The 23,318-nt window shown below is 34.6% G+C and overlaps 1 protein-coding gene and 1 pseudogene across 7 annotated transcripts in view; both read right to left on the bottom strand.

The window, feature by feature from the left end:
* The window catches only part of LOC105203565, a 38,625-nt pseudogene extending 36,387 nt beyond the window's left edge, over positions 1–2,238 (bottom strand).
* A 2,469-nt stretch (positions 2,239–4,707) lies between these two features.
* LOC105203569 (osmotic avoidance abnormal protein 3) overlaps positions 4,708–23,318 on the bottom strand; it is a 185,795-nt gene continuing 167,184 nt past the window's right edge. For 3 of the 7 annotated variants that reach the window (XR_005575723.1, XR_005575731.1, XM_039454467.1), the window contains one exon: positions 14,623–15,956. Coding sequence is in view for 2 of the 7 variants with exons in the window: in XM_039454467.1 (XP_039310401.1) it covers positions 15,953–15,956 (4 nt within the window). In the remaining 5 variants the exon portion in view is untranslated. Of the gene's footprint in view, positions 5,474–14,622; positions 15,957–23,318 lie in introns of those variants that run through there. The other 4 variants (XR_005575724.1, XR_005575732.1, XR_005575725.1 and 1 more) reach the window with 2 other exon arrangements.

Here is a 23,318-nt window from a genome sequence, read left to right as displayed (position 1 = left end):
TTTAATAATAATCCATGTTATTGAAATCTGGGTAATTATTTACTATAGGGGGCCCTGCTCCAATCATGTTGACCTTGACATATGTTATAGAGGCAAGGTTACTGAACAACTTTTCCTCATAAATTAATTGGCGCTCTCGTATAGTTTTCGAGATATACGATATACTTAGAGAAAGGAAAAACAGTTATTTTTTAATTATTTTAGAAAATATTTATTTTACGAAAAAAGGATCAAACAAAAAATGAAGCTTGTGATAAGCTCTACAAAAAGGTACATATTTTGTTTAATTTCAATACTTTAGTTGTAATAGAAAAGCTGTTTTAAAATAAGTTATTTTTATTTTCATTAATAACTCATTTTCAGTAATAACTACACCTATACTCACACACTTAATAAGAAATACGTTTGGCGTGGAATGTCTGTACCCATATGGTACAGAGAACGCGTTGGCGGGGGAGGAACGGAGCCTGTCCCCCACCCAGGCGTTCTCTGTACGACATGTAAAAATTTGAAATTTTCAGAGTTTTTTTAAAATGGTTTTTTGATTATAACGACTGACGTATTAGAGTTAGGTAAAATATGTATAAAACCGTATTTGTAGAGTTTTTTATAAGCTTTATTTTTTATTTGACACATTTTATTCTAAAATAAATTTTTTGAAATAATTAAAAAAAACTGTTTTTTTTTTCTCTAAATATATCTCAAAATCTATAGGAAAGCGTCAATTAATTTATAAAGAAAAGTTGTTCAGTATCCTTGCCTTTATAACACATGTCAAAGTCAACATGATTAGAGCTGGGTCCCCTATAGTAAATAATTACCCTCATTTCATCTCTAATAACATTTTAATGTGTTCTCGCTCATCCACAATAATCTATTAAATACTCGGAATCGTTATTTTCCGTTCTTTACTTTAACTTTTATTATTACTTTCTAATTATTATTTTTTTGTCAAATTGATTATTAAAAATGTTATTCTTTTACTACCCATAATGACGATTAGCATCTCATCCTGCATTTTACTGATGAGAGAGGCAAATCATAAAAAAAAGAAATTAATACAAACTAAATACTAAAAGCGGGAAATATATCAACACATTTGAAGAACGAAAAATGGTCATATTGATTGAAAGCAGACCTTAATGTTCAATATTTTCTAAGTAAGTTTACAAATATATACAAGGTTCCTCAAATTGTGTGCTGCACATTTGACGGACTTAAGGAGATGTTGAAGATATCCTTTTTAACGACTAAAATTATTTTCACAAACGCTGTTTTTCTAATTGCATTTACAGATTTAAAAATTCTTCTCCACAATTAAAATATAAGCATGAACCTGTTAAAGCCTATGACCAGATCAGCAAAGATAGTCAAAAAATAACAATTAGAAAAGGTCTGAGATATAAAAAATATTAATGACGTAGAAAGCATGTTGCAAGAGTAAATGTTTCAACAAATTATTAAAAATTGACTGTAGAGGAAAACTGATTGCACCAATTGATTGTATGAGGGAAATTACTAAAGATACATATATGACTTTTTCTTAAATTATTTATATTTTATGAAAAAAATATTAAACTGCATAAATAATAATTAAAACCATCCTTGCCCATGACAAGACCACCCAAAAAATAATAATTGAAAATAGAACCGGAACATAAAAAAACATTACTGATATAAAAACACATTGCAAAAGTCAATTTTGCAACTAATTTGTTTATAACAATTAGTTGCCAAATCGATTTTGCAACGTGCTTTTTATGTCAATAATGTTTTTTCATGCTCCAGTCCTATTTCCAGTAGTATTTTTTGGGTATCTTTGCTGATCTAGCCATGGGCTTTAATGGATTAATTCTGCAAGAAAATTGTTCATTCCGTGTCTTCAATAAAAATATCCGTTCCATAAATAGCGTATACGACTCCAGCATCGCCTTAAAACGTTACTTTAAGTCCGCAAATATGCGGTACTCAATTTAGGGCATCTTGCAAATGTTGTAAATTTACATAGACAATATTGATCACTAATAAGAAAAATCCGCCGAGAATGGTCACCGATTTTAATAAAATTTTATGGGCGTGTAATATTCATTTAAACCTTTATTGTAGTAAAGTTGCGGAAATTAAGCATTCTCGAGGAAATGACGATTACTCATAAATATTTCCAACACTTACAGTACCGTTACAGAAGAATAATTGTCGAATCAGCGGTGTAGCATCTGTCATTAGGAAAATCGTCATACTTACAACGGTCTCAGAGTAAAACGGTTTTGTTATTCTTTCTTTTTTTTTTTTTTGGTTTAGTCCTTATAAAATAACTGAAAGCCGTAACGGTACTGTAGGTGCTAGAAATATTTAACCGTCATTTTTTTCGAGAATACCTAATTTCCGCAACTTACAACTTTAATACAGTAAAGGTTTCAGTGAATATTATACATTCATAAAATTTTATTAAAATTGGTGATCCATTCTTAGCGGGTTTCTCTTGTAAGATCTGCTTTCGACTGGTATGTATATAGCCATTTTTCGTTATTTAAATGTTAAAAAAAAAAAATATTAAATTTTTTTAATATCATGTACGAAAATTTGATCAACCACGTTATATTCATATTGTAGCTCATTGTTACCTTACCAGGTCAAGAGGCCAATTTCCGAATTACTTCAATTTTGGACATCAACTCATACATATCAGCGAGGCGAGGGACTTGAATCACAACAAAATATCATGTAATGCTGCATTTTTTGGCTCTATTCTTATAATTTTGTCGACGTTTTGTCACAGTTTCTTTTTGTTTAGTTATTACTGTATCAGAATGGCTCAAAGTTGAACATAATTGTACAAATTGCATGGAGATATAATATACATGTATCAATTTGTAAATACATTTGCGCACTGTTATCCGCACTTGGTTCTTATTTGCCGTGATTTTTGTTTGTTTCTTAAAAAAATTATCTTTTATCTTTAAAATAAATTCTTGTGTATCCGTACTATTTTTTCTTGCAATGATACTATATATATCAAAGTTTAAACTTAGAGAATTTATAGCTCATTGTAGCAAAGCACTTTAGACTAATATACAATCCTCTCAACTTTGATGAGATTCCAAGTTTTCTGAATATACAATGCTCTATATAGATTTTCTATCTTTCAACTTTCAATATAGTCAATAATAATAGTTTTTATCAATTTCTATGCACAAACAACTGCGGTGGCTCGGAGAACGGACTTTATTTTTGTAATTTTTTAAACTTTGATATCACTTCGAGAAAAAGTCGTACGGTTAAAAATCAAAATTAATTTAAAAAATAAAACCTACTTGTACTTTGAGATGCCGTTTACACAATTGGCACAAAAAAAATTTTGTTGACAATGAATCGATGAACAAAAGTCGCTGTTTTTGGCTATTTAAATCAATTTATTTCGATAACTTAATATAACAGATTAATTTTGAGACCAGATTTGGATTCAGCGTACAAAATTACATGAAAAACAACTTTTGTTTTCCTAAACACATGAACATGTATATTTGTGTTATAAACATAAAACACTTATGGTATTAAACATTATAAACATTATTTTTTAAAACATGAATTAATGCCACAAGAGCCAACACAAGATATTCATGTCTGTACTGTATTAATGATTGCTTGTTAATCACATTAATTCACAAATGAACATCTTGTGTTGGCTCTCACGGTATTAATTCGTATTTTGATGTACTTCTTCAGAGCTTTTCCTAGTTTAATTATTTTTTCAGTAGTGGAGTTGTGGTAGTAGAGATTTTACTCTTTTTCGGGTGATTTTAGTATCCCATTTTGTCTCACAATTTTAATATTAGGTTCGGTATTATAACAGAATAGATTTGGCACAAATCTTATAAAAATATTAGAAATAAAGATATTAGAAATAAATAGAATACATTATAACATTATATATATATATATATATATATATATATATATATATATATATATAGTTCCCGGACACCCTGTATATATATATATATATATATATATATATACAGGGTGTCCGGGAACTAGGGAACTTACCGCTTTGACAACTTAAAAGAGATAAAAAAGGACAAAAAAGTCTTATACCATTTTGCGATATTCGCTATAATTATCAAATTACAAAATAAAACGTATGAACCAATGTGCGGTGACGCCGCGCCATCGCGCCTAGCTCGTAGGCAAGAGCGCGCGGCGGGACAGATGACGCGTCGTTGTTTGAATTTGCACGGCGCGACGATCTGAATTCGCCGCAGCGCGTGTACATACGTTCCAAAAATCAAATGTGTTATTTATCAAATGTGTAAGAAGACGTTTTAGCTAAAATAACATTTGTTTTTTGCAGTGTATATACACGTGGTGCGGCGAATTCAGACCGTCGCGCCGTGCAAATTCAAACAACGACGCGTCATCTGTCCCGCCGCGCGCTCTTGCCTACGAGCTAGGCGCGATGGCGCGGCGTCACCGCACATTGGCTCATACATTTTATTTTATAATTCGATAATTATAGCGAATATTGCAAAATGGTATAAGACTTTTTTGTCCCTTTTTATCTCTTTTAAGTTGTCAAAGCAGTAAGTTCCCTAGTTTCTGGACACCCTGTATATATATATATATATATATATATATATATATATATATATATATAAAATTATTTACTAGTAACTCACTTTAACTGAACGAGTTTGAAGAATTATCTACTGTTGTAAAAAAATTTGTAATTTAATACTAAAATAATATAGAAAGATACATAAACTAAAGGAGACTGCGCTTTTCACAAGGACAAAGTTGTAATTGGAGTATGGGGATACTTTAGGCTTCTTTGGTATCTTCGGCTACTTCTGTAATAATTTGGAAATTTTCAGTAAAAATTACAGAATGTATCTGCTAAATAGATTATGTCAAAGTGTGTTATACAATGATGTTATCCACACAAGTATATGAACCAATATTATCGAATATACCTAAAAATACCGAAGTTATCAAAGGTGCCACATAACTTATCAGATTAGTGGCAAAACTATTATTTCTAAGGACTCTAACAAAAATAAAGTAGTCTTATATCCAATTTTGCCTCATGTTCCCCAATGACTGCGACAAACATAAAAATCGAAGCGTAAATGAGGAGTAAAGAAACCTTCCAAGAAGCGTAAATTGAAATTTAACGATTTACTCACATTTTGCTATTCCAATTTACGTTGCTCTTACATTTCGCTGTTTTAATTTACGTTTCCTAAAAGTTTTGCTTATCGTTCTCCTCTTACATTCAGCGCACTGACTTTTATTTTCGTTGAGAGAGCTTTAATTAAACTATTTAAAAACTCATTTCTCGTAAAAGCAAAGCCACAGCATTTTGTGGATTAGAGTTTAATTTGCCACCCGTTAATGTCTTCAATGTTGAGTAATTCCACAAATTGTCATAATACTGCCTTGACATTCTTCTCAGCTCGACCTTTGTTTTTTGAACCTGAGGTACAGAAAAAACACAATTGGCAAAATATCATAGCAAAATGATTTATTGAATTGAGAGATAGTCTGACAATTAAATGACGTAGAAATGGAAACTTTTTTGTCTGATCTACAGAGAATAATCTCGAGAGTTCTACACATCTAATATAATCATGCATAATTATTCTTAAGAAGGTTCTGGCTATACAATCCCAAACAAAAGTTACTTAAATTTGAAATTGATAAAATTCTATGTTTTTATAACGTAAGACATGCATTATATGTGCTCGTATCATGTATAGGAAATAATGCTGATATTTGGAATTACAAATGAATATATTTGTATATTTAGCAATTTTTGCAATCGTCGGCAAAAAACTTTTGGATATGAATTTTACTTGAAATCAACTGTAAGAAATGAAAGAACTAGACGTATATTGATAATATTTAATGTATGTCAGATATCGAATGATACTTAAAAATCCATAAGATACTTAAATAAATATCATTAACAATTCAAATGAAACAAGAAGAGCTTCAGGGCCGTGCAGGGTATAGTGTGCGCCAATACAAAATAAATATCAATATAAATAAAGTAAATGTTTTGACTATTTAATAACTAGTCATTTTCAGTACAATGTTTGAATCTATAAAATCGAAATAATTAAACAGCAAATCATATCACAAACTTAACGCAACATTAATCAATAAATTAAGATCTTACCGGATATATCTGCGATATAAGCTTACGCAAACGTACCACATTGAAACGTGCTTAACAAAAACTGTCTAAAAGCGTCTTAGTTCGAGATGTATCCTCGAGGAACGAGCGAAGGGACATCGTTTTTGGAACATGAGTCTAAGTAAGCCCGTACAAAAAAAAAGAGAAAAAAGACAACAATATTCAACGTCAGATCGTAAAAAATAAATAAATACAGATAAAATTAATAATAAATATAATAAATAAAAAGCTGTACAAGTCCAGATAATAAAATTGTAAGAAGGAAAAAAACTAACGTAAAGTCAAAATATAACAAAAAATAATAAATAAAAAGCTGTACAAGTCCAATGATAAAATTGTAAAGTGGAATAGATAAGATGAAAAGAATAGTATAGATCATACCTATGAGTCCCGAAAACTATATCCTATATGATGCTGGCACGGATGTACATACATCACAGTGTTGTGAAACGAATAATAAGGTGAGGGAATTGTCGAAAACAGAACGATATGAGTAGGAAAAGGGGAGGGGGGAGGATCGGACGTTAAGAAGAGGAAATACGATCAAAAATAGGAAAATACGCGTCAGAAAGCAGTTCAGTATCACTTTGTTTGTTGAGATGCGATGTTTTGTAGTAACGGAAAGAGAACTGGATTTTCTGATATCTGATTTATGTTCAGTGACTCTTGTTTTAAGCTGACGTTTTGTCTGTCCCACATAAGTAAACTCACAATCTCTACAATTAATTTTGTAGACTACATCATTGTACGATAGTCGGTTAATGTGGTATTTTCCAACGGTTATAAATTTATTAAGTTTAAAGGGGATTGTAAACGCTACGTTACAATCATACTTATTAGGGAAAGACAAAAATTTATCAGATACCGATTTGATATAAGGGATCGTGAAATACCTTTTCGCACCTCCGTCCGCCAAATCGGTTTCATTTTTATAAAAAAGGTGTTTTAATCTAAAATAAATCATGGCAAAGAAAAAATTTAAAGGATAGTTATTAGTAAGATATTAATCATATATATATATATATATATATATATATATATATATATATATATATATATATATATATATATATATATATATATATACATATATATATATATATATATATATATATATATATATATATATATATATAAAAGAGTGAAATTTTTTGATAAAACTGTGGATGTGATAATGAAATTATTCTGTCCACCATACCAAAAATAATATCTTTTTAATGACACAATGGGTGATGCAAAAGGAAATTAAGGTATCTTCCCGAAAAGATGGGTTTACGATACTGATCGAAAATAATCACATTGTTGCGTTTTATCAATTAAAATATCATTAACGTAATATTTGCCTTTCTAGCACTTTATATAAATCAAAATAGAATGAGGTTGTTTAGCGTGGTTATGTAATCCATTCGGAATTTCACGTCTAGTTTTATCATTGATATCTTAATAATGAGTTAGTAAATCAATATAAACTTCTTTTAGAAATATTGCTCAGTATTTTTTTTACTCATAAACAAAGTTTTAGAATATTGGCAATGTTGCTTTTTTATAATTTCGTTGACATAAGTGGAAATGTATTGCTACACCATAAGAATACATGCAAAATTTAAAATTGAATAACTCGTGAACTAGTTAGAGGATCAACTTCAGATTTTAAACATGTGTTCAGATAATAAATAGAAACAACTCATAAAATTTTTAAGGGATTGTCAATGTTAGAACGTTATTGCTAGTACATTCTTAAGGATTCAATGACGAAAGGATGATGTTACGCGTATTTAATTTATAAATTATAAATGCTTATTATAAAAAAATTACTCAAAAACTTATTACACAAGTCTGCAAAAAAATTTTTTTCAAGAGCTGTTTTGGTTATTCTATGTAATCTTTATGTTTTAAATTTTGCTGAATCCGAAAATTACCTCCGTTTTGTCATAGGACATTTTCTGACAATGTAGATAACTGTGTTAAATAAGGCAATACCTCAAATAAATAAAAATAGGTTTGTGAAATTAATTTCAGTTATATCATTATAAAATTAAGTTCAGAAATCCAAACATAAACAGGCGAGAACTAAGAAAAAAGTTGAATCAAGCCCGGGCATGTCGCGCGTCCAGCTTGCAACATGGTGATGCTGGTTTCATTAGTTCACTCTGAAAGTTATTTTCTTTAAAAGTTACATTTTTTTGGCATTGTTTATATTGAATGTACTGATGTGAATTAATTAATAGTGATTTTGACTTTAAATTTAATTAAAAACCATAAGATCAAAAAAATATCAAAAATTGAAAAAAATTTACTGAAAAAAGAATTTTGCATTTTGTGGCAAATCCTGAACGTCCAGGATTTTTTTAAATATTTTTTTCGTTTTCAGCACATCAAAATACATGAAAATTAGATGAAAATAATCAAACAACTTTTTAGTCGCAGAACTGTGTTATTAACACAAATATGAAACAAATATTATAAATAAAACACACATAAAAAATGAATAAGATTTTTTTAAAAATCTCTAATTCCCCTTTCTCTACCTCACGCGTGTGCGTGCATGTGTGCAGTAATAATCCGAGAAAATGTATCAATCGAATGTCATGTTGAAAGTAAAAGTAGATAAAATACTTATGAAAATTTAATTTGAATGCTAGAACAAGAACATCACATATGTCAGAAGAAATATCCATCCCAATATTTTGCTGCAGTACATCAGAAAGATCGCTTTTGAGCTTAACAACAAAATCAGTATAAATTCTAGAATTTTGAGAGGTAATATCATATCTAAATTCAAAATACCATCCAGTAGAATCAAGACCATCTAAAGCGTAAAATAGAGACTAAAGCTACAAAAAAAGGTACATCTAAATTTAACACGAAGCCAGTGGAATTTGTCATAATAAGACAAAAGGTGCTCTATAACGTTCAGCACAATTTTCTATTAAGCCCATCACCCTTTTTTTGCGTTTTATCGCGCACATTTATATTACGCGTTAGTTTATAAGTTTCATCGATTAATAATTGCGTTTAACGCGAGAGGAAGCAAACGGCGTTATCGAATATTTCTACTAAAAATTTTCGTAGACTACTTTTGGTGATAAATTTCTGAATTTTAAAAGTAACAAAGAAGAAAAAGGACTGCTACTACTTTCTGCTAATCACCAGTTGCGATTATTACGATACAGTTCTGAGAAGCATGTCTCCGGCAATTGTGTGTCCATGAAAAATTTTGTCTTGCTGTTTGTCTGCTCCCACACATTAAATATTTAAAAATACATATACGTTAGATTTATGAGCTGTTCAAACTTCCCGCGTGTGCCGCGTGCAGTTGCACGTTGGTATGCCAATATGGCTGCGCTAGGCGCATGACGGGTAGAGGTTGGCAACACTAACTCCTTCGCCTGTTGTCGGACGAGACGAGCGTGCACGTGCCAGCCTTACTGCGCCTTTGTACGATGATTGTTGATTTCGAGTCATTCTTGTGTATTGGAAGTGTTCGTTTGATTTGAGGAGATCATTCGATTTGCTCTACGCATTGTATTTGGTTTTCTTGCCATTAAAGCGGAGATTGCCGTTCGGGCAGAGAGAGAGAGTGAGAGAACGCCAGGTTCTATTCACAGATTAGAGAACACACGGTTCTCTTCGCAGATTTTACATCTGCGTTCTTTTCGGGCCATTCGGGCATAATCTGCAGTTCAGGCAGAGAAAGAAGAAAACGCAAGGCTCTCTTATCCTAGGTGCAAACCTAACATACAGTCGCTCGGGCGTCGATTGCTTCACAACGCAAGAAAGAGAAGTATAAGGTCTTTCTTTTCTATAGATCATTCTACTACATGTAGAGAGAGAGAGAGAGAGAGAGAGAGAGAGAGAGAGAGAGCAACACTCACCTTAGTACTTGTTATAGAGGGAAAGAGATAGAGTGCAACGCTCTCATGTCAGTGCGGTTGTTATTAACTCATAGTTAATTAACGCCTCCTATTAATTAATCACTTATCTATTTTTTCAGCTTATCTTCTGATGCCTTAATATTTCTATTTTTTTTTATTGTTATACCGCAATCATCATGAGTCGATTGAGTCTCATCTGGCAGAGCTATACAGATCCAATGTTTTCGGATTGACTGTGGAATTTGGCAAATACACGAGGCTCACAGTACTATATCTATTTTCTACAACATTGTTATTTTGCATAATTTTATATCACTTACTTTGTAACAGTGAAGAAAAAACAGATAAACAATATATTACATTACTAAGAATAAACTTATGAATTATACTATCTGATAATCTATGTTTGAACGTTACTTATGTCATTGTATATTTAGTAGAGTCACTTCTTCACTTTCACTGTAACTTGTTTTAACATGAGCTTTCTACAATAAGCTATTAGTAAATCAGAAGTTAGAAGCTAATAGTAACGAGCTAATAGTGCATCATAAGACAATAAAAAGTCAGTAGTGAGTTGTTACGTCCTGCGGAGTAACAATTCTTTTTTTTTTTAAATCGATGCGGCCAAGCAACCGGCGATCGCAAACAAGTGGTCCACCTTAACCGCGCAAATAAACTAAATTTGTTCGGTCAATACGGTTGCTTCACGCTTGACACCGTGCCGGTTTTGCCAAAAGCAAGCGTCAAAACACGGACGATTGACCTCCTCAATGCAAAACACCTATCGCGCAAGAATTAATAGGTAACGATCTCCTAAGGAACCTAACTGATAGGATGGATTAGCCAGATGGAAAACAGATTAGAAGCCAAAATTCTGAAAACGCGTGGGCGATGATAAGAGTATGTCTAAGGATTAAAACCCCCAAGAATTATAGGCAGAATCGAGTATAAAAAGAAGGAGCTCCGGAGCTATTCCGCCATTTTGCCATTTGTTGTTGTAGTATCACTCGTGATACGTTATTCACTGTTCATTTTCTTATACTCTAATTTGATCCGTCGCACATTCCGTGACATTATACCGGGTGTCCCAGACCACCCGTCCCACCCGATTTTTTCGTAAACGCGACATTTTAAAGAAAAATGTTTCAGACAAAAGTTGTAGGGTTTTAAAAGATCTATTTACTGATTTTATCAGTTTGACCTTGGATGGCGTCGCCAAGGTCAGATCAAAATAACATTAACTTTTTTAAATAGGACACCTCATTTTTGGTTCCAGAATCTAATAGCTGGTGTCAAGACCTTTCCAAAACACTATAAGAAAGTTTATTTTTGTTGAGTACTTTCCGAGTTGTGAGGCTTGAATGTTACGGTGTACTGTTACCTTCAAGCGTCATAACTCGGAAAGTCCTTAACCAAAATAAACTTATTTATAGTGTTTTGGAAAGCTCTCGAAATCGACTACAAGAAAATGCAATGAAAAATATAAGCAGAGGACACCGACTTCGCCCATGGTATCACGTCGAATAATGCTTTCTCTCTCGACCCAGCGTCGAGCGAGGAGGATGCACTATCGTAAAGCCCCCCACCACTTTCCGCCCGCACCCCGATCGTCGCCGCGCAGCCTAGACACACGTACGAGCGCGGCTCCGCGGGTGTGCGGCAGCCGAGCGCTAGCGTCGAGAGACACCATTTCTGCCGGTGCGTGTACCTATAGTCCTACGCGTAGAGTTTTGAAGATACCTAATTACCGAGATCTCTAACATTCGGTACAGCTCTATAATGCCGTTTATTCTTGATTTATTAATATTAATCTTCATTTAATGTTGATTATTGTAGCAATAAAGTAATTTTCACGAAAAAGCACCCTTACATACCACTCCTAAAAGTCATTGCTTAGAATTCATAATATTACGCAACTCGTCACCAATTCACGTTTTCTAATAAGCAACCCGGTCGTAAGCGTAATTTGTAGTTATGCCTTACCCGAACGAAGAAGCTGCGTTAATGATGTCAGTTTTGGGTAGAGCTGGAAGTTTTCGAGCAGCTGAAATAATGTGGCGAAATGAATATCCCGATCATACACCACATTCGCGCAAAGTTTTCAGTCGCTTACAACGTCGAATAATTGTAAAAGGTATTGTTCAGCCGGATCATAATAAGGGAAGGCAAATTCATCGATCAGTTCGTTCAGTAAGAGCACCTGATGTAATTGCATCTGCCTTTGTAACCCCGAATGATTCTTTAAAGCGACGAGCAAGAGATAGTGGAATAAGTCGAAGCACGATCAGTCGAATTTTTCGTGAAAATTCATTCCATCCATATTGAATGTCACTTCACCAGGCCATGACATTGAACGATCATAGACAAAGACTGATATTCTGTAATTGGATTACTCAACAATTACCTAATTTCCATAGAAGTATTTTATTTTCTGATGAGTGCACCTTTAAAAGTGACGGCGAAATAAACACACATAATTTTCGTTATTGGGCACAAGAGAATCCACATTGGTATCGAGAAATGGATCATCAACGTATCTGGAAAGTCAATGTTTGGTGCGGAATTGTTGATACGCATATCGTGGGACCATTTTTCTTTCAAGAGAATTTAAACCGTTTTTTATACGCCGATTTACTCGAAAACGAACTTCCACGTTTACTTGAAGATATTCCACTCCAATTACGTCTAAATATGTGGTTTCAACAGGATGGATGTCCCGCCCACACGTCTGTCATTGCTCGTCATCAACTGAACCGCATATTTCGCGGCCGATGGATAGGTAAACATGGTCCACATAATTGGCCACCACGATCACCGGACCTTACAATTTTAGATTATTATTTGTGGGGACGAATAAAAGACCTTGTATACCGCGAACGACCTACGACTGCAGAAGATATGAAAAACAGAATTCGACAAGTCATTCAGTCTCTAGATACTGACGAAATTCGTCGGGCGACGGATGATTTCCAAAGTAGGGTAACAGCTTGTATAAATACACGTGGTGGACATTTTGAACATCGAGACTGAACAACATGCGTATGCACAAAGGTGACGGCAAGGGGAACCACCTTATGAAAGCACCCCGACAAAGGTGACGGCAAGGGGAACCACCTTATGAAAGCACCCCGACAAAGGTGACGGCGAGGGGAACCACCTTAAAAAAGCACCCCGACAAAGGTGACGGCAAGGGGAACCACCTTATGAAAGCACCCCGACAAAGGTGACGGCAAGGGGAACCACCTTATGAAAGCACCCCGACAAAGGTGACGGCGAGGGGAACCACCTTAAAAAAGCACCCCGATAAGGTGTAAGTACGATCTTGTTACCTACACGTGGTACACCTTAGGTAACGCTAATACCTACAGGCGGCACCGATTATTTCGTTTTTACATTTTAAAAATGTTACTTTGACTTATACCTTTATGCCCAAGATCGATCTCAAGGTCGAATTCAAGATCATCATCAGGTTGATCCCTCGAAATCATGCAAATTTTGTCTGAGCCATTTTTTTGTACAAGCACATCCCTACGTTTTAAAAGGGTGGGACGGGTGGTCTGAAACAGGTATATTTTTCATTGCATTTTCTTGTAGTCGATTTCGAGAGCTTTCCAAAACACTATAAATAAGTTTATTTTGGTTAAGGACTTTCCGAGTTATGACGCTTGAAGGTAACAGTACACCGTAACTTTCAAGCCTCACAACTCGGAAAGTACTCAACAAAAATAAACTTTCTTATAGTGTTTTGGAAAGGTCTTGACACCAGCTATTAGATTCTGGAACCAAAAATGAGGTATCCTATTTAAAAAAGTTAATGTTATTTTGATCTGACCTTGGCGACGCCATCCAAGGTCAAACTGATAAAATCAGTAAATAGATCTTTTAAAACCCTACAACTTTTGTCTGAAACATTTTTCTTTAAAATGTCGCGTTTACGAAAAAATCGGGTGGGACGGGTGGTCTGGGACACCCGGTATGTCAGAGTTTGTGACGTTCAGATCCGTATTCATCCGTGATACCTAAACTTGACACGGCGTTGTGAAAATTCAGTCAGCGAGTTTCTTTGCAAGTTCTGAAGACCCTGAGCGCCAACCGTTGACCAGCCGTCTGTCGTTCTAAGCCGAATCTGCTTCGCCAAACGCCAATTTATTCTTATCTCCATAAAATTCTCAACAAATAGTAAGTCTTAGCCATCTGTTATTTTCCTTGCACTCCATAAGACTTCCTTCTCTCTCTCTCGCAAGAATTTTTATCATAAAAATATTTATATACGCATTATTAGTTCATTACCCGTTTCTTTTTTCCTTTATCATTATTTTCTAATTACTGCTGGATTCGACCGACTTCACTTTTGATTGAATTTTCAACTATCCTTTAATTTCCGCTGGATTCGATCGAGCTCTCTTTCGATTGAATTTGTAACTATTCTTTAATTTCCGCTGGATTCAATCGAGCTCTCTTTCGATTGAATTCGCATTTATTCTTTACTTTGATCAAAATTAAAGAATTCTTTCTTTACATAATCTAATTAAAACCCCTTCCTTCTTCTACTTTTTTTTTCCTTTTCGGGTAGTTACGATCTAGATTTTATTTCTTTTTTTATTAGAAGGGGAGAGGAACGTAGCCTTAAATCTTAAATTTATTTTAGTGCGTAATCGAGTCCCTGAACGTAAGTCTGGAAGAGCCATTAGATCTTAGCTATTAGAAACCGTCGGAGTCGTCAAAATAAAAAAGCTTGGAAGCTTGGCGCATCGCTATCTTTCTCCGCTAAATTAACCGAACCACAAGGAGAAAACACTGTTTCTTCTGGTGCTTTAATTATTATAGAAACCTCCAATAAATCGATAGATTCATGCCCACCAGGTCCAAATCCGTCTCCCAAATTATTCTCTTTCGTTCCGTCGCTATCTCTCCCCTTCTTACTCTCTTATATCTCACGTAGAAACTAATTTTGAACAATCCCCAGGATCACCTTCTTCTATTTTTGACCCCTCCGCAGAACCCTTAGCATGTTCTTGGGACCTAATTTCTCCTCCAATAGATCTTCCTCCCACACCATCCCCTGACTTTTTCTATCGTAACCAGGAAACACCTGTCCGAAGACACCCGGAAGATCCATATTCCCCCGCATTAGGGTTTCTTTTCAAGAAAACCAACATTTCTTCTCGCCATTTACTTGCCAAGAAATAGAAAAAATTATAAATAAAATCCCAATAGAACGCATCAAAAAATTAGCCGATGAATTAGAAGAAATCTTTGACTCGTTCCAAGAACTAAACTAATAAACCTCATTTCTACATCAATAACCATAAGTGTTGCTTAACCACACTCACACACACGCGCGCGCGCACTTTTATGTAAACTTCATTTCTTATATTAATCACAAATGTAACTGATTAGAATTTAAGTTTTGTAATTAAATTCCCTATTAAAATTTCTTTAACCTATCACAAAGTTTTTTTTTCTTTTATCACACATGTTTTCTGTGAGCAAAAATGTTATTCCTAAATTATTTATTATTATTTTAGTAATCACAATCTATCATTGTAATCATTTATTTCTTTTATTATGTTAGAATAAATTGTAACCTTTAATTTTAACCATTTTTGTTTAAATTTATTTTTACCACCTCTAATTCCTGCTCCGATAAGATTGCACTTGGTCCGATCTTGTGTAAAAGCGATTAAATTTGTTTACGCAAAATAAGGACCACACAAATGCATGAATTTGAATGAGATTCATAGACCGTCATTCTTGACACCTTATTTACATTCTAGCTCACCTGACGCATTTGACTCGTCGTACCCGTTCGGAAACATGTGTGCGCGAGATTAGGCTTGTTGCGTTCTTCCTATCTCACTCAAGTCATTTCCATAAGTTTCTACCTGCAAGTCGACCCAAGAAATTTATTCAAGAATTCTGGACGTAACACAGTAACAGAATAGAGAGGGCCAAATTCTTTATCTTAGGACCTAAAACTTAAATTATATTATGTCTAACCAATCAAAAAGCAATATAGGTCTGCCATTTTTAACAAGAAAACCGTAAGACGTGTCACTGGTGGACTTGAGTCAAGTGTCATTGGACGATAAGGAGAAGATTCCCGCGAAGGAATCGGCCGTCGACGACAAGTCCAGGAGCGACGATCGACTGTTTGCCATTGGCTAAATGTTATTACAAAATAATCTAATACGACTTATTGGGGATGCAAATTTCTTAAAAATTATGACTAATTCTGACTTACAATTAGTGTTATATGATGTGTAGCGACTAATAACTTATTATAGGAAGCTCATTAAGGAACATTGCTGTATTTTTCTCTTGATTTAATGTTAGAAAAAAAAAGAAAGAAACCTTTCGGGAATTCAGTGTGAACTTATCTAATGATTTTAGATTTGACACTTTTACTAGTAATAACTTTAGAGATAATCGCGTCTCTTCATCGTTTTTTATTTAGATTTAAACTTTGCGGAAATTTACCCGTATATTATATTTGTTTCTATAAGTTGTTCTTATCATGTTGACATTATTCAGTTTTTATATTTTATTACTTTCTGGAAATCCTTGTATTTAACCCATTATACCAAACTTAATTGTTACACCGATTTTTTCCAACTCTGTTAATCGCGACTTTCAATTTATATTTTTCATTTATTTTTTTTCTTTTTTCTGCGTAATTAGTGACCTACGTTATTATCTGCTTAATTTTTAATCTGTGTTACTATTTACCTAATTTTTAAATTGTGTTACTATTTGCCGAATTGTCAAGCTACGTTATTATTTGCGTTAATTAAAGAATAAAGAAAGACTTTCTAGGCATCAGAATGCAAAGACGGGCACAAAACGCCACACGGCTGCGCCGCAGTATGTTTTTACGTTTCGTGCGCACGGCGGAGGAGTACAACGCCCAAGAACACGCGTACCTTTTCTTTATGTATCCGTTATTTGTAATTCATCGAGATAGGTTGTCCACAATACTTAAGCGTGCGTATTCATTTCTTTAATTATATTATTCGTGGTCATTGTTCGTTGCCTATTAAGTCTTTCATCTTTCGTTATTTATTTGCTCGTTACGATAGTTTGTCCGCGAGATTGCACCGCGCCGCGCATTAATTCTTCTATAAATTCTAATACCGAAATTAAAAATCGAGATAGTAAATTGCGAAGGAAAGCCAGGCCCGATCTCCTAGGTGACGCCAACTAGCAAAGGCCGCTCCATTCTTTGCACCGAAAGTCTTCCTTTTATCTGAAAAGATTTCAATCAACTGGACGTAATAGCTTTCTGCTGGATAGCGGTGGGATGGCCTCATATGATACCATTATTTTCCGTACACGTACATATGTAAGTAATATACCATTTTACCGTGTAATCCCGTGTACTCTGCCGGCTAACACCGAGAATAAGTAGGTCTTTTTCTCTTTCCTTGGTGTGAAATAATGATTTTCACTTTCTACCGTACTGAATTTTAAGACAAAATTGTACTTAACAAGTGAAAAAAAAAGAGAAAAAAAAATGGAACGGAGTCCTTCGCCTATAATTCCGACCAGTTCACGGACTCGTCGGAGGGAGATAGTTGCGCTGCTAGTGCTTTGCAGGCCGAGGATGAATCAACAAATTATGCCGTGGCTATAAGAAAAATAATAAAAAGGGAAAGATAAGTGACACATAAAACAGAGGTTCTAAAGCAGATGCTTCAAACCTTCTCGAACTTCTTCAAATCGCTTCTGACAATATTTCCGCGAATGACTGGCCGGATACGATTTTTTACGCAAAATTTTAAATTGCCGATATACATGACATCGGATCATAATAGCAGTTTTTCTCCCACGCCATCTGGCACCTCTTCCTATCGGAAATATTACATTCGCGATGCTCTCGAACTGATTAAACTATACGACGAACATAACGTTCTCGTCTGGCAATTTGCAAGAGACTGTAAGCGTCTGCGATTTCGTTCGTCGATGAAACACTTTTAGTACGTTTGATAAGAAATAAATTCACTGGCCAAGCATATCTTGCTATAGAGGACAAAGCGCATTATATTGTCAAAAAATTTCTAGACTCTCTCCCTTAAGAGAACCTTTGGGACTAGAAAGAACTCTACATATTATCGGTACAGTTAAGCATTAACTACAAGAAATCTAACAAACATAGGTAGGGTGGAAAACTTAAGAAATGCGATTATTGAAGGCAATTAAACCGTATTCAGAAGACAATTTATAAAAAATGAGCATGCTTTAATAGATTCATTCGCGCTAAATTCGTTTTATAAAGGTCTCCCTAGAGAATTCAGAGCAGAATTGAGGGCCGAAGAATATGCGGACCTCCCGGATGCCATTGCTAAAACAATCACTATAAATAAGCGTCTGGATAAAGACAAATTGTGCCAATTAGGTGCTCGTATTGCTTATCCGCATGAAAGATCATTTTTATCTCCTTCCTCTTCGGAACCGGGTGTTTCTATACTTCAAAAAGACCCTGCTAACCAGTGTAACCAAGAACCGACACCGACAGTGTCGGAAGATATGTCGCTTCAAATTTTGGTAAATGTGCATAACAGGGGAGCAGCTTTTGACAATCTTGACCTTGACATATGTTATAGAAGCAAGGATACCGAACAACTTTTCCTTATAAATTAATCAGCGCTCTTGTACAGTTTTTGAGATATACTTAAAGAAGAAAAAAACAATTTTTCTTAATTATTTCAGAAAATATTCATTTTACAAAAAAATGTATCAATCAAAAAATAAAGCTTGTAATAAGCTCTATAAAAAAAATCATATACATATTTTACTTAACTTCAATACTTTAGTCGTTATAGAAAAACTGTTTTAAAATAAGTTTTGTTTTATTTTCAATAGTTTTGCGTGAAAAGTCGATGTTTGGGCGGGGGAAGGGCAAAGCCCCTCCCCCTGCACCCCCTCTCCGAATTTTTTCTAGCCTAACCTACCCCGTCTCAGTTGGTCTACTAATGAAGAGGTGGCTGTCAAAGGGCGTGGACTATAATTTCATATACGCATATCCATAGCAATGAGAATATTAACTGATTTCCTGTTGCTACGCGGGTTGTTAGCATGGTTGTATTGAGTACAATATCTACTATAACGACTAAAGTATTGAAGTTAGGTAAAATATGTATATAATCTTTTTTATAAAGCTTATTGCGAGCTTCATTTTTTGTTTTACATATTTTTTCGTAAAATGAATATTTTCTAAAATATTTAAGAAAAACTTTTTTCTTTCAACAAGTATATTTCGAAAACTGTAAAAAAGCCGATTAATTTATAAGGAAAAGTTGTTCAGTATCCTTGCTTCTATAACATATGTCAAGGTCAAGATCGTCAAAAGCTGCTCTCCTGTTATGCACATTTATTAAAATTTTGCAGTTATTGTAAGAAATTCGGGCATTTATTTTTGGAGTGTTGTAAAAGGATGTATCATGCAAGCAATTCCAACAATCGTATAGATGGTCCCGGTGACCCAAATAATATAAATTCTAATAATAATTTCAACAATTCTAAGAGTAATCTAGCCGGTAATGCAAACGGTGAACATGGGCATGCCGGGAAACTCTTTTGGAGTCTCGTCACCAGGGACGAGTCGGGGCTTTGGGATGGTTTGCCTCGTTTTTTCGATAGAAATTTATTTTCACCCTACTCCATTTACATCCTCAGAGCTGCCTCCAAAGACGTCCCAACTATCGAATTAAATTTATCTTTGTTCGTAGTTCCGACTACGTTCATGCTCGATACAAGAGCACAACTCAATATAATTTAAAGTTGGGTCAATACATCATAAACTCAAAATTGGTTACACTAAGAAATTGTAACTTATTGGAATTACTACTGATGTAGTTGAAACGATCGGTTCAAATAGGGAACGAATTCTTTGGGTGCTTATTACCTGATTCGTCGTATAAGTTCTATACGCGTAAGGCTGTGCACGGCACAAGTTCGTACATGATCGAATAAGTCCAGCTCACGCACGGGCACATACACTCTTGCGTTCACACACACACGCGCGCATCGATGCCCTACCATTTCGCCACTGGGACTCGCGGAGGGACCCGCCGCTCGCTATTCGTGGATGACGGTGAGGAGACGTGAACCACGGAAGAGTATATATTTGGCTGCTCGAGCGATCTAGCAATCAATCGATTTCTCACGTTGGAGACAAGATCATCATTCCATACATAGCAATACGAATTATCATCATTCCGTATATAGTAATACGAATCATTAATTATGCAACAACTCGACTCAGCGTATAAAAGTATCAACGAAATTCAGTGTATCGCAAACTGTACGACTCAGGGCTACGGCTCCAAGGCGTTGTCGTGGATTGCAGGAAAGCATCGCAATAAAGACCTCACATACGAAACCACAGTGTGACGACAATTCATCACCCTGACCATACATTACCTTTCATGTAAACTCAGACAATTTTTTCTCAATATAATACAATAATTCTTGGTAGTTCATTTTTCGTTACAAATAACGTTCAAATTGTACTACGAACTACGTGGCATGACAGAAAGCACCTTTTCCTTTAAAAAACGCGAAAGCAATGTTATTTCGCCACGGATCAATATGGAATTCATGATAATGATATCTAATCCTTAAATCAAAACGGGATATCTACCGCGCTTCTACACTCTGGATGGAGTCTTCATGGGAGATTCTCTCGTGATGTGTGTCAATAATAAAACGTACATTTGAGTTATAAACGAATTAGACGAACTAGAAACAATATTAGTCTCTACACTAGAACTCCAACAGATTAACGAAATCGCTAACAAATCCAAGAATTTATTGGTTAATTCTTCATTTATTGCGAGTAAATAGGAAGCCCCGTGATGTAGCCTAAGCTAACACCAATGCATAACAACAAAAAGCAATTTTGTTACTATACATATTATTTTAAGCAAATACTCGCGCTTCGGAATTGATTGAAACGCGAGAGCAACGGAAAGAGCGGATTGTCTTTTCAAACTTACTTTTGAAAGACTCGCAGAAAACGCGACAACAACGGAAGACGCAAATAGTCTTTCGCTAGAAGTCGTACCGCCGCTGATTCAGCTTGTAGCCGAACTGCAATTCAGCATCAGCAATATTGGAGAATAAAAAGTCCTCCAAATTGGGAAACGGCGGAGAATAATTTGAACAGCCGTCAGAGCAGCATCATGGCCGTGCGTAACATATACGTTGAGCCCTGACGTAATACGATAGAAGATAACGCGCACCGCGGCCCAATATATAACGGGGTACCTAATAATAAGTACTACATGTACAGCAACAGCATTAAGAATAAATCAACATTATATATTGTGATAAAAAGATATGTCTTGATTGGCAACCCGTCTGAACTGTTTCTGTCCCGTGAGTTCTAATTCTTAGGGCAACAGTGAATCCCGAACAAATACATTTTATTGTGCTAACCTCACCACACCGCCAATGCAGGCACAACACCCGCAAGTCAACTATCTTCTTGAACAGTCGTCGGGTGATAAAAAGTCACCGTTTGCCAAATTTCTTTGTAATAAAAATTCAGTAGATGCATCGATCATAAAAACCGAACAAGTTTGAAGAAGTAACGAAGCAATTATTAACATGTGTGAAGGGAAACGGGTATGTACCAAAGCAAATCTCCCGGATAGTAAGACAACGAAATGCGTATTAACAAGCGACCATACTCACGCAACTTCCCATAGAGTCAACCAAGAGAACTACAACGGGATCTCAGGGGTACCTACTAGAAAATCTCGCTTCTTTCTTTGAGAACTGCGAGGCAAACGTTCTTCTCCATAAGACCACTATTAACCCTTAAACACACCGATCCCGTAAAATACGTAAACACATTTTCGAGTCTGAGAGACTTTTTCAATCTTGAGAAGTTATAACTTTGGTTCTAATCAACATTTTCCAACAATATATTTTTTTATATGAAAGTTTAAAATCTTAGAAACGTGACTGCATAATCGATATCGATGAAAAATGACTTATTGTTAAGTTATAAAGAAAAACCATTAAGCAAAAATTAGAAATTGTTCAAAAATCTACTTTTCCCTTAAAAAATCATATCTCCGCAATAAAAAACTTTTAAGTTTACAAATATAACATTTTAAAGCTAAAGAGTCATACTTTCAAGAAAAATTATAGTATTGTCATTTCTTTTAAAAAGTAGATTTATATAACAAGGAGAATATGAGGTATTTTTGGGTATCTAAAAATCCACCTTTTTTTTAAATATTTTTGCAACAAAAAACTGTTAAAGACTTCACAATACGGCGTTTTAAAGTTAAAGAGTTATATTTGAAAAAAAAATATGTCACTGCTATTTCTATTAAAAAATGTACTTACGTAACAAGGCAAATGTGAGGTATTTTTTATAAACTCAAGGCGTCTAAAATTAAAAATTGTGTGTTTCATAATATATTTCGGACCCTACGCAAAAATCCTCTCTTTCACGGCACTATAATATTTTAACTTTAGACAGAGTAACATACGCGAACGGACTTGTTTGAACGTGTTTTGTCCAGTTCTTTTACATAAGATTATTCACAAAAAGTCTTATTCACGCACTATATGGGTTGCATTGACTCTAACAAAACTTTGCTACCGTACCGTTCGAATTCTAGTTGACCAAAAAAGTTGATCAACCATATCAATCAAAAGAGGGGATTTTAAACATTTTTTATGTCCTGGTCCGAACCTCCTATCTCATTTCGTCTTCACACAGCAAGCGTTCGAAACTTCATATGGAGTCTTTCAGATCCACTTATGTGTTTAAGGGTTAAAAATAACGACGAATATAAGCCCAATGAAACGAAGAAAAAAGTTTTAATATTATACCTATAATCCCTGTTGATAGCCCAGGCCCCAACGAGAGCTATCGAAGAAATAAACCTGGGATTAAAGCACATGAACAGCAAAGAAAAAGCAAACGTGATTAATCAAATAACTGAGCATTGTAATCGATTTTATTTACTTACGGAATATCTCGAGAAAACGAATGTAAACATATACAGGATGTAAAAAACGCCCATTAATTATATAGCGTTATTCCTTGCTAAAAACTATGTCGAAAAGTCCTGAGCCATTTTTTTCTATAATGCTTAATAAAGCAGTAATTATTAAGTAAAGCTAATCTAATCAGTGCTGTCCTTTAAAAAGTCATACGTCGGTGAACTGCGCGCCTGGTAGTGTGCGTGAGCACTCGCCCGTCTTGCCATTTGCTAGTTGATTGT

This window comes from Solenopsis invicta, chromosome 10 (assembly GCF_016802725.1).
Source record: "Solenopsis invicta isolate M01_SB chromosome 10, UNIL_Sinv_3.0, whole genome shotgun sequence".
NCBI lineage: Eukaryota > Metazoa > Arthropoda > Insecta > Hymenoptera > Formicidae > Solenopsis > Solenopsis invicta.
Note: the sequence above shows the minus strand (reverse complement) of the source record. Positions and strands in the feature narration are given on the sequence as shown.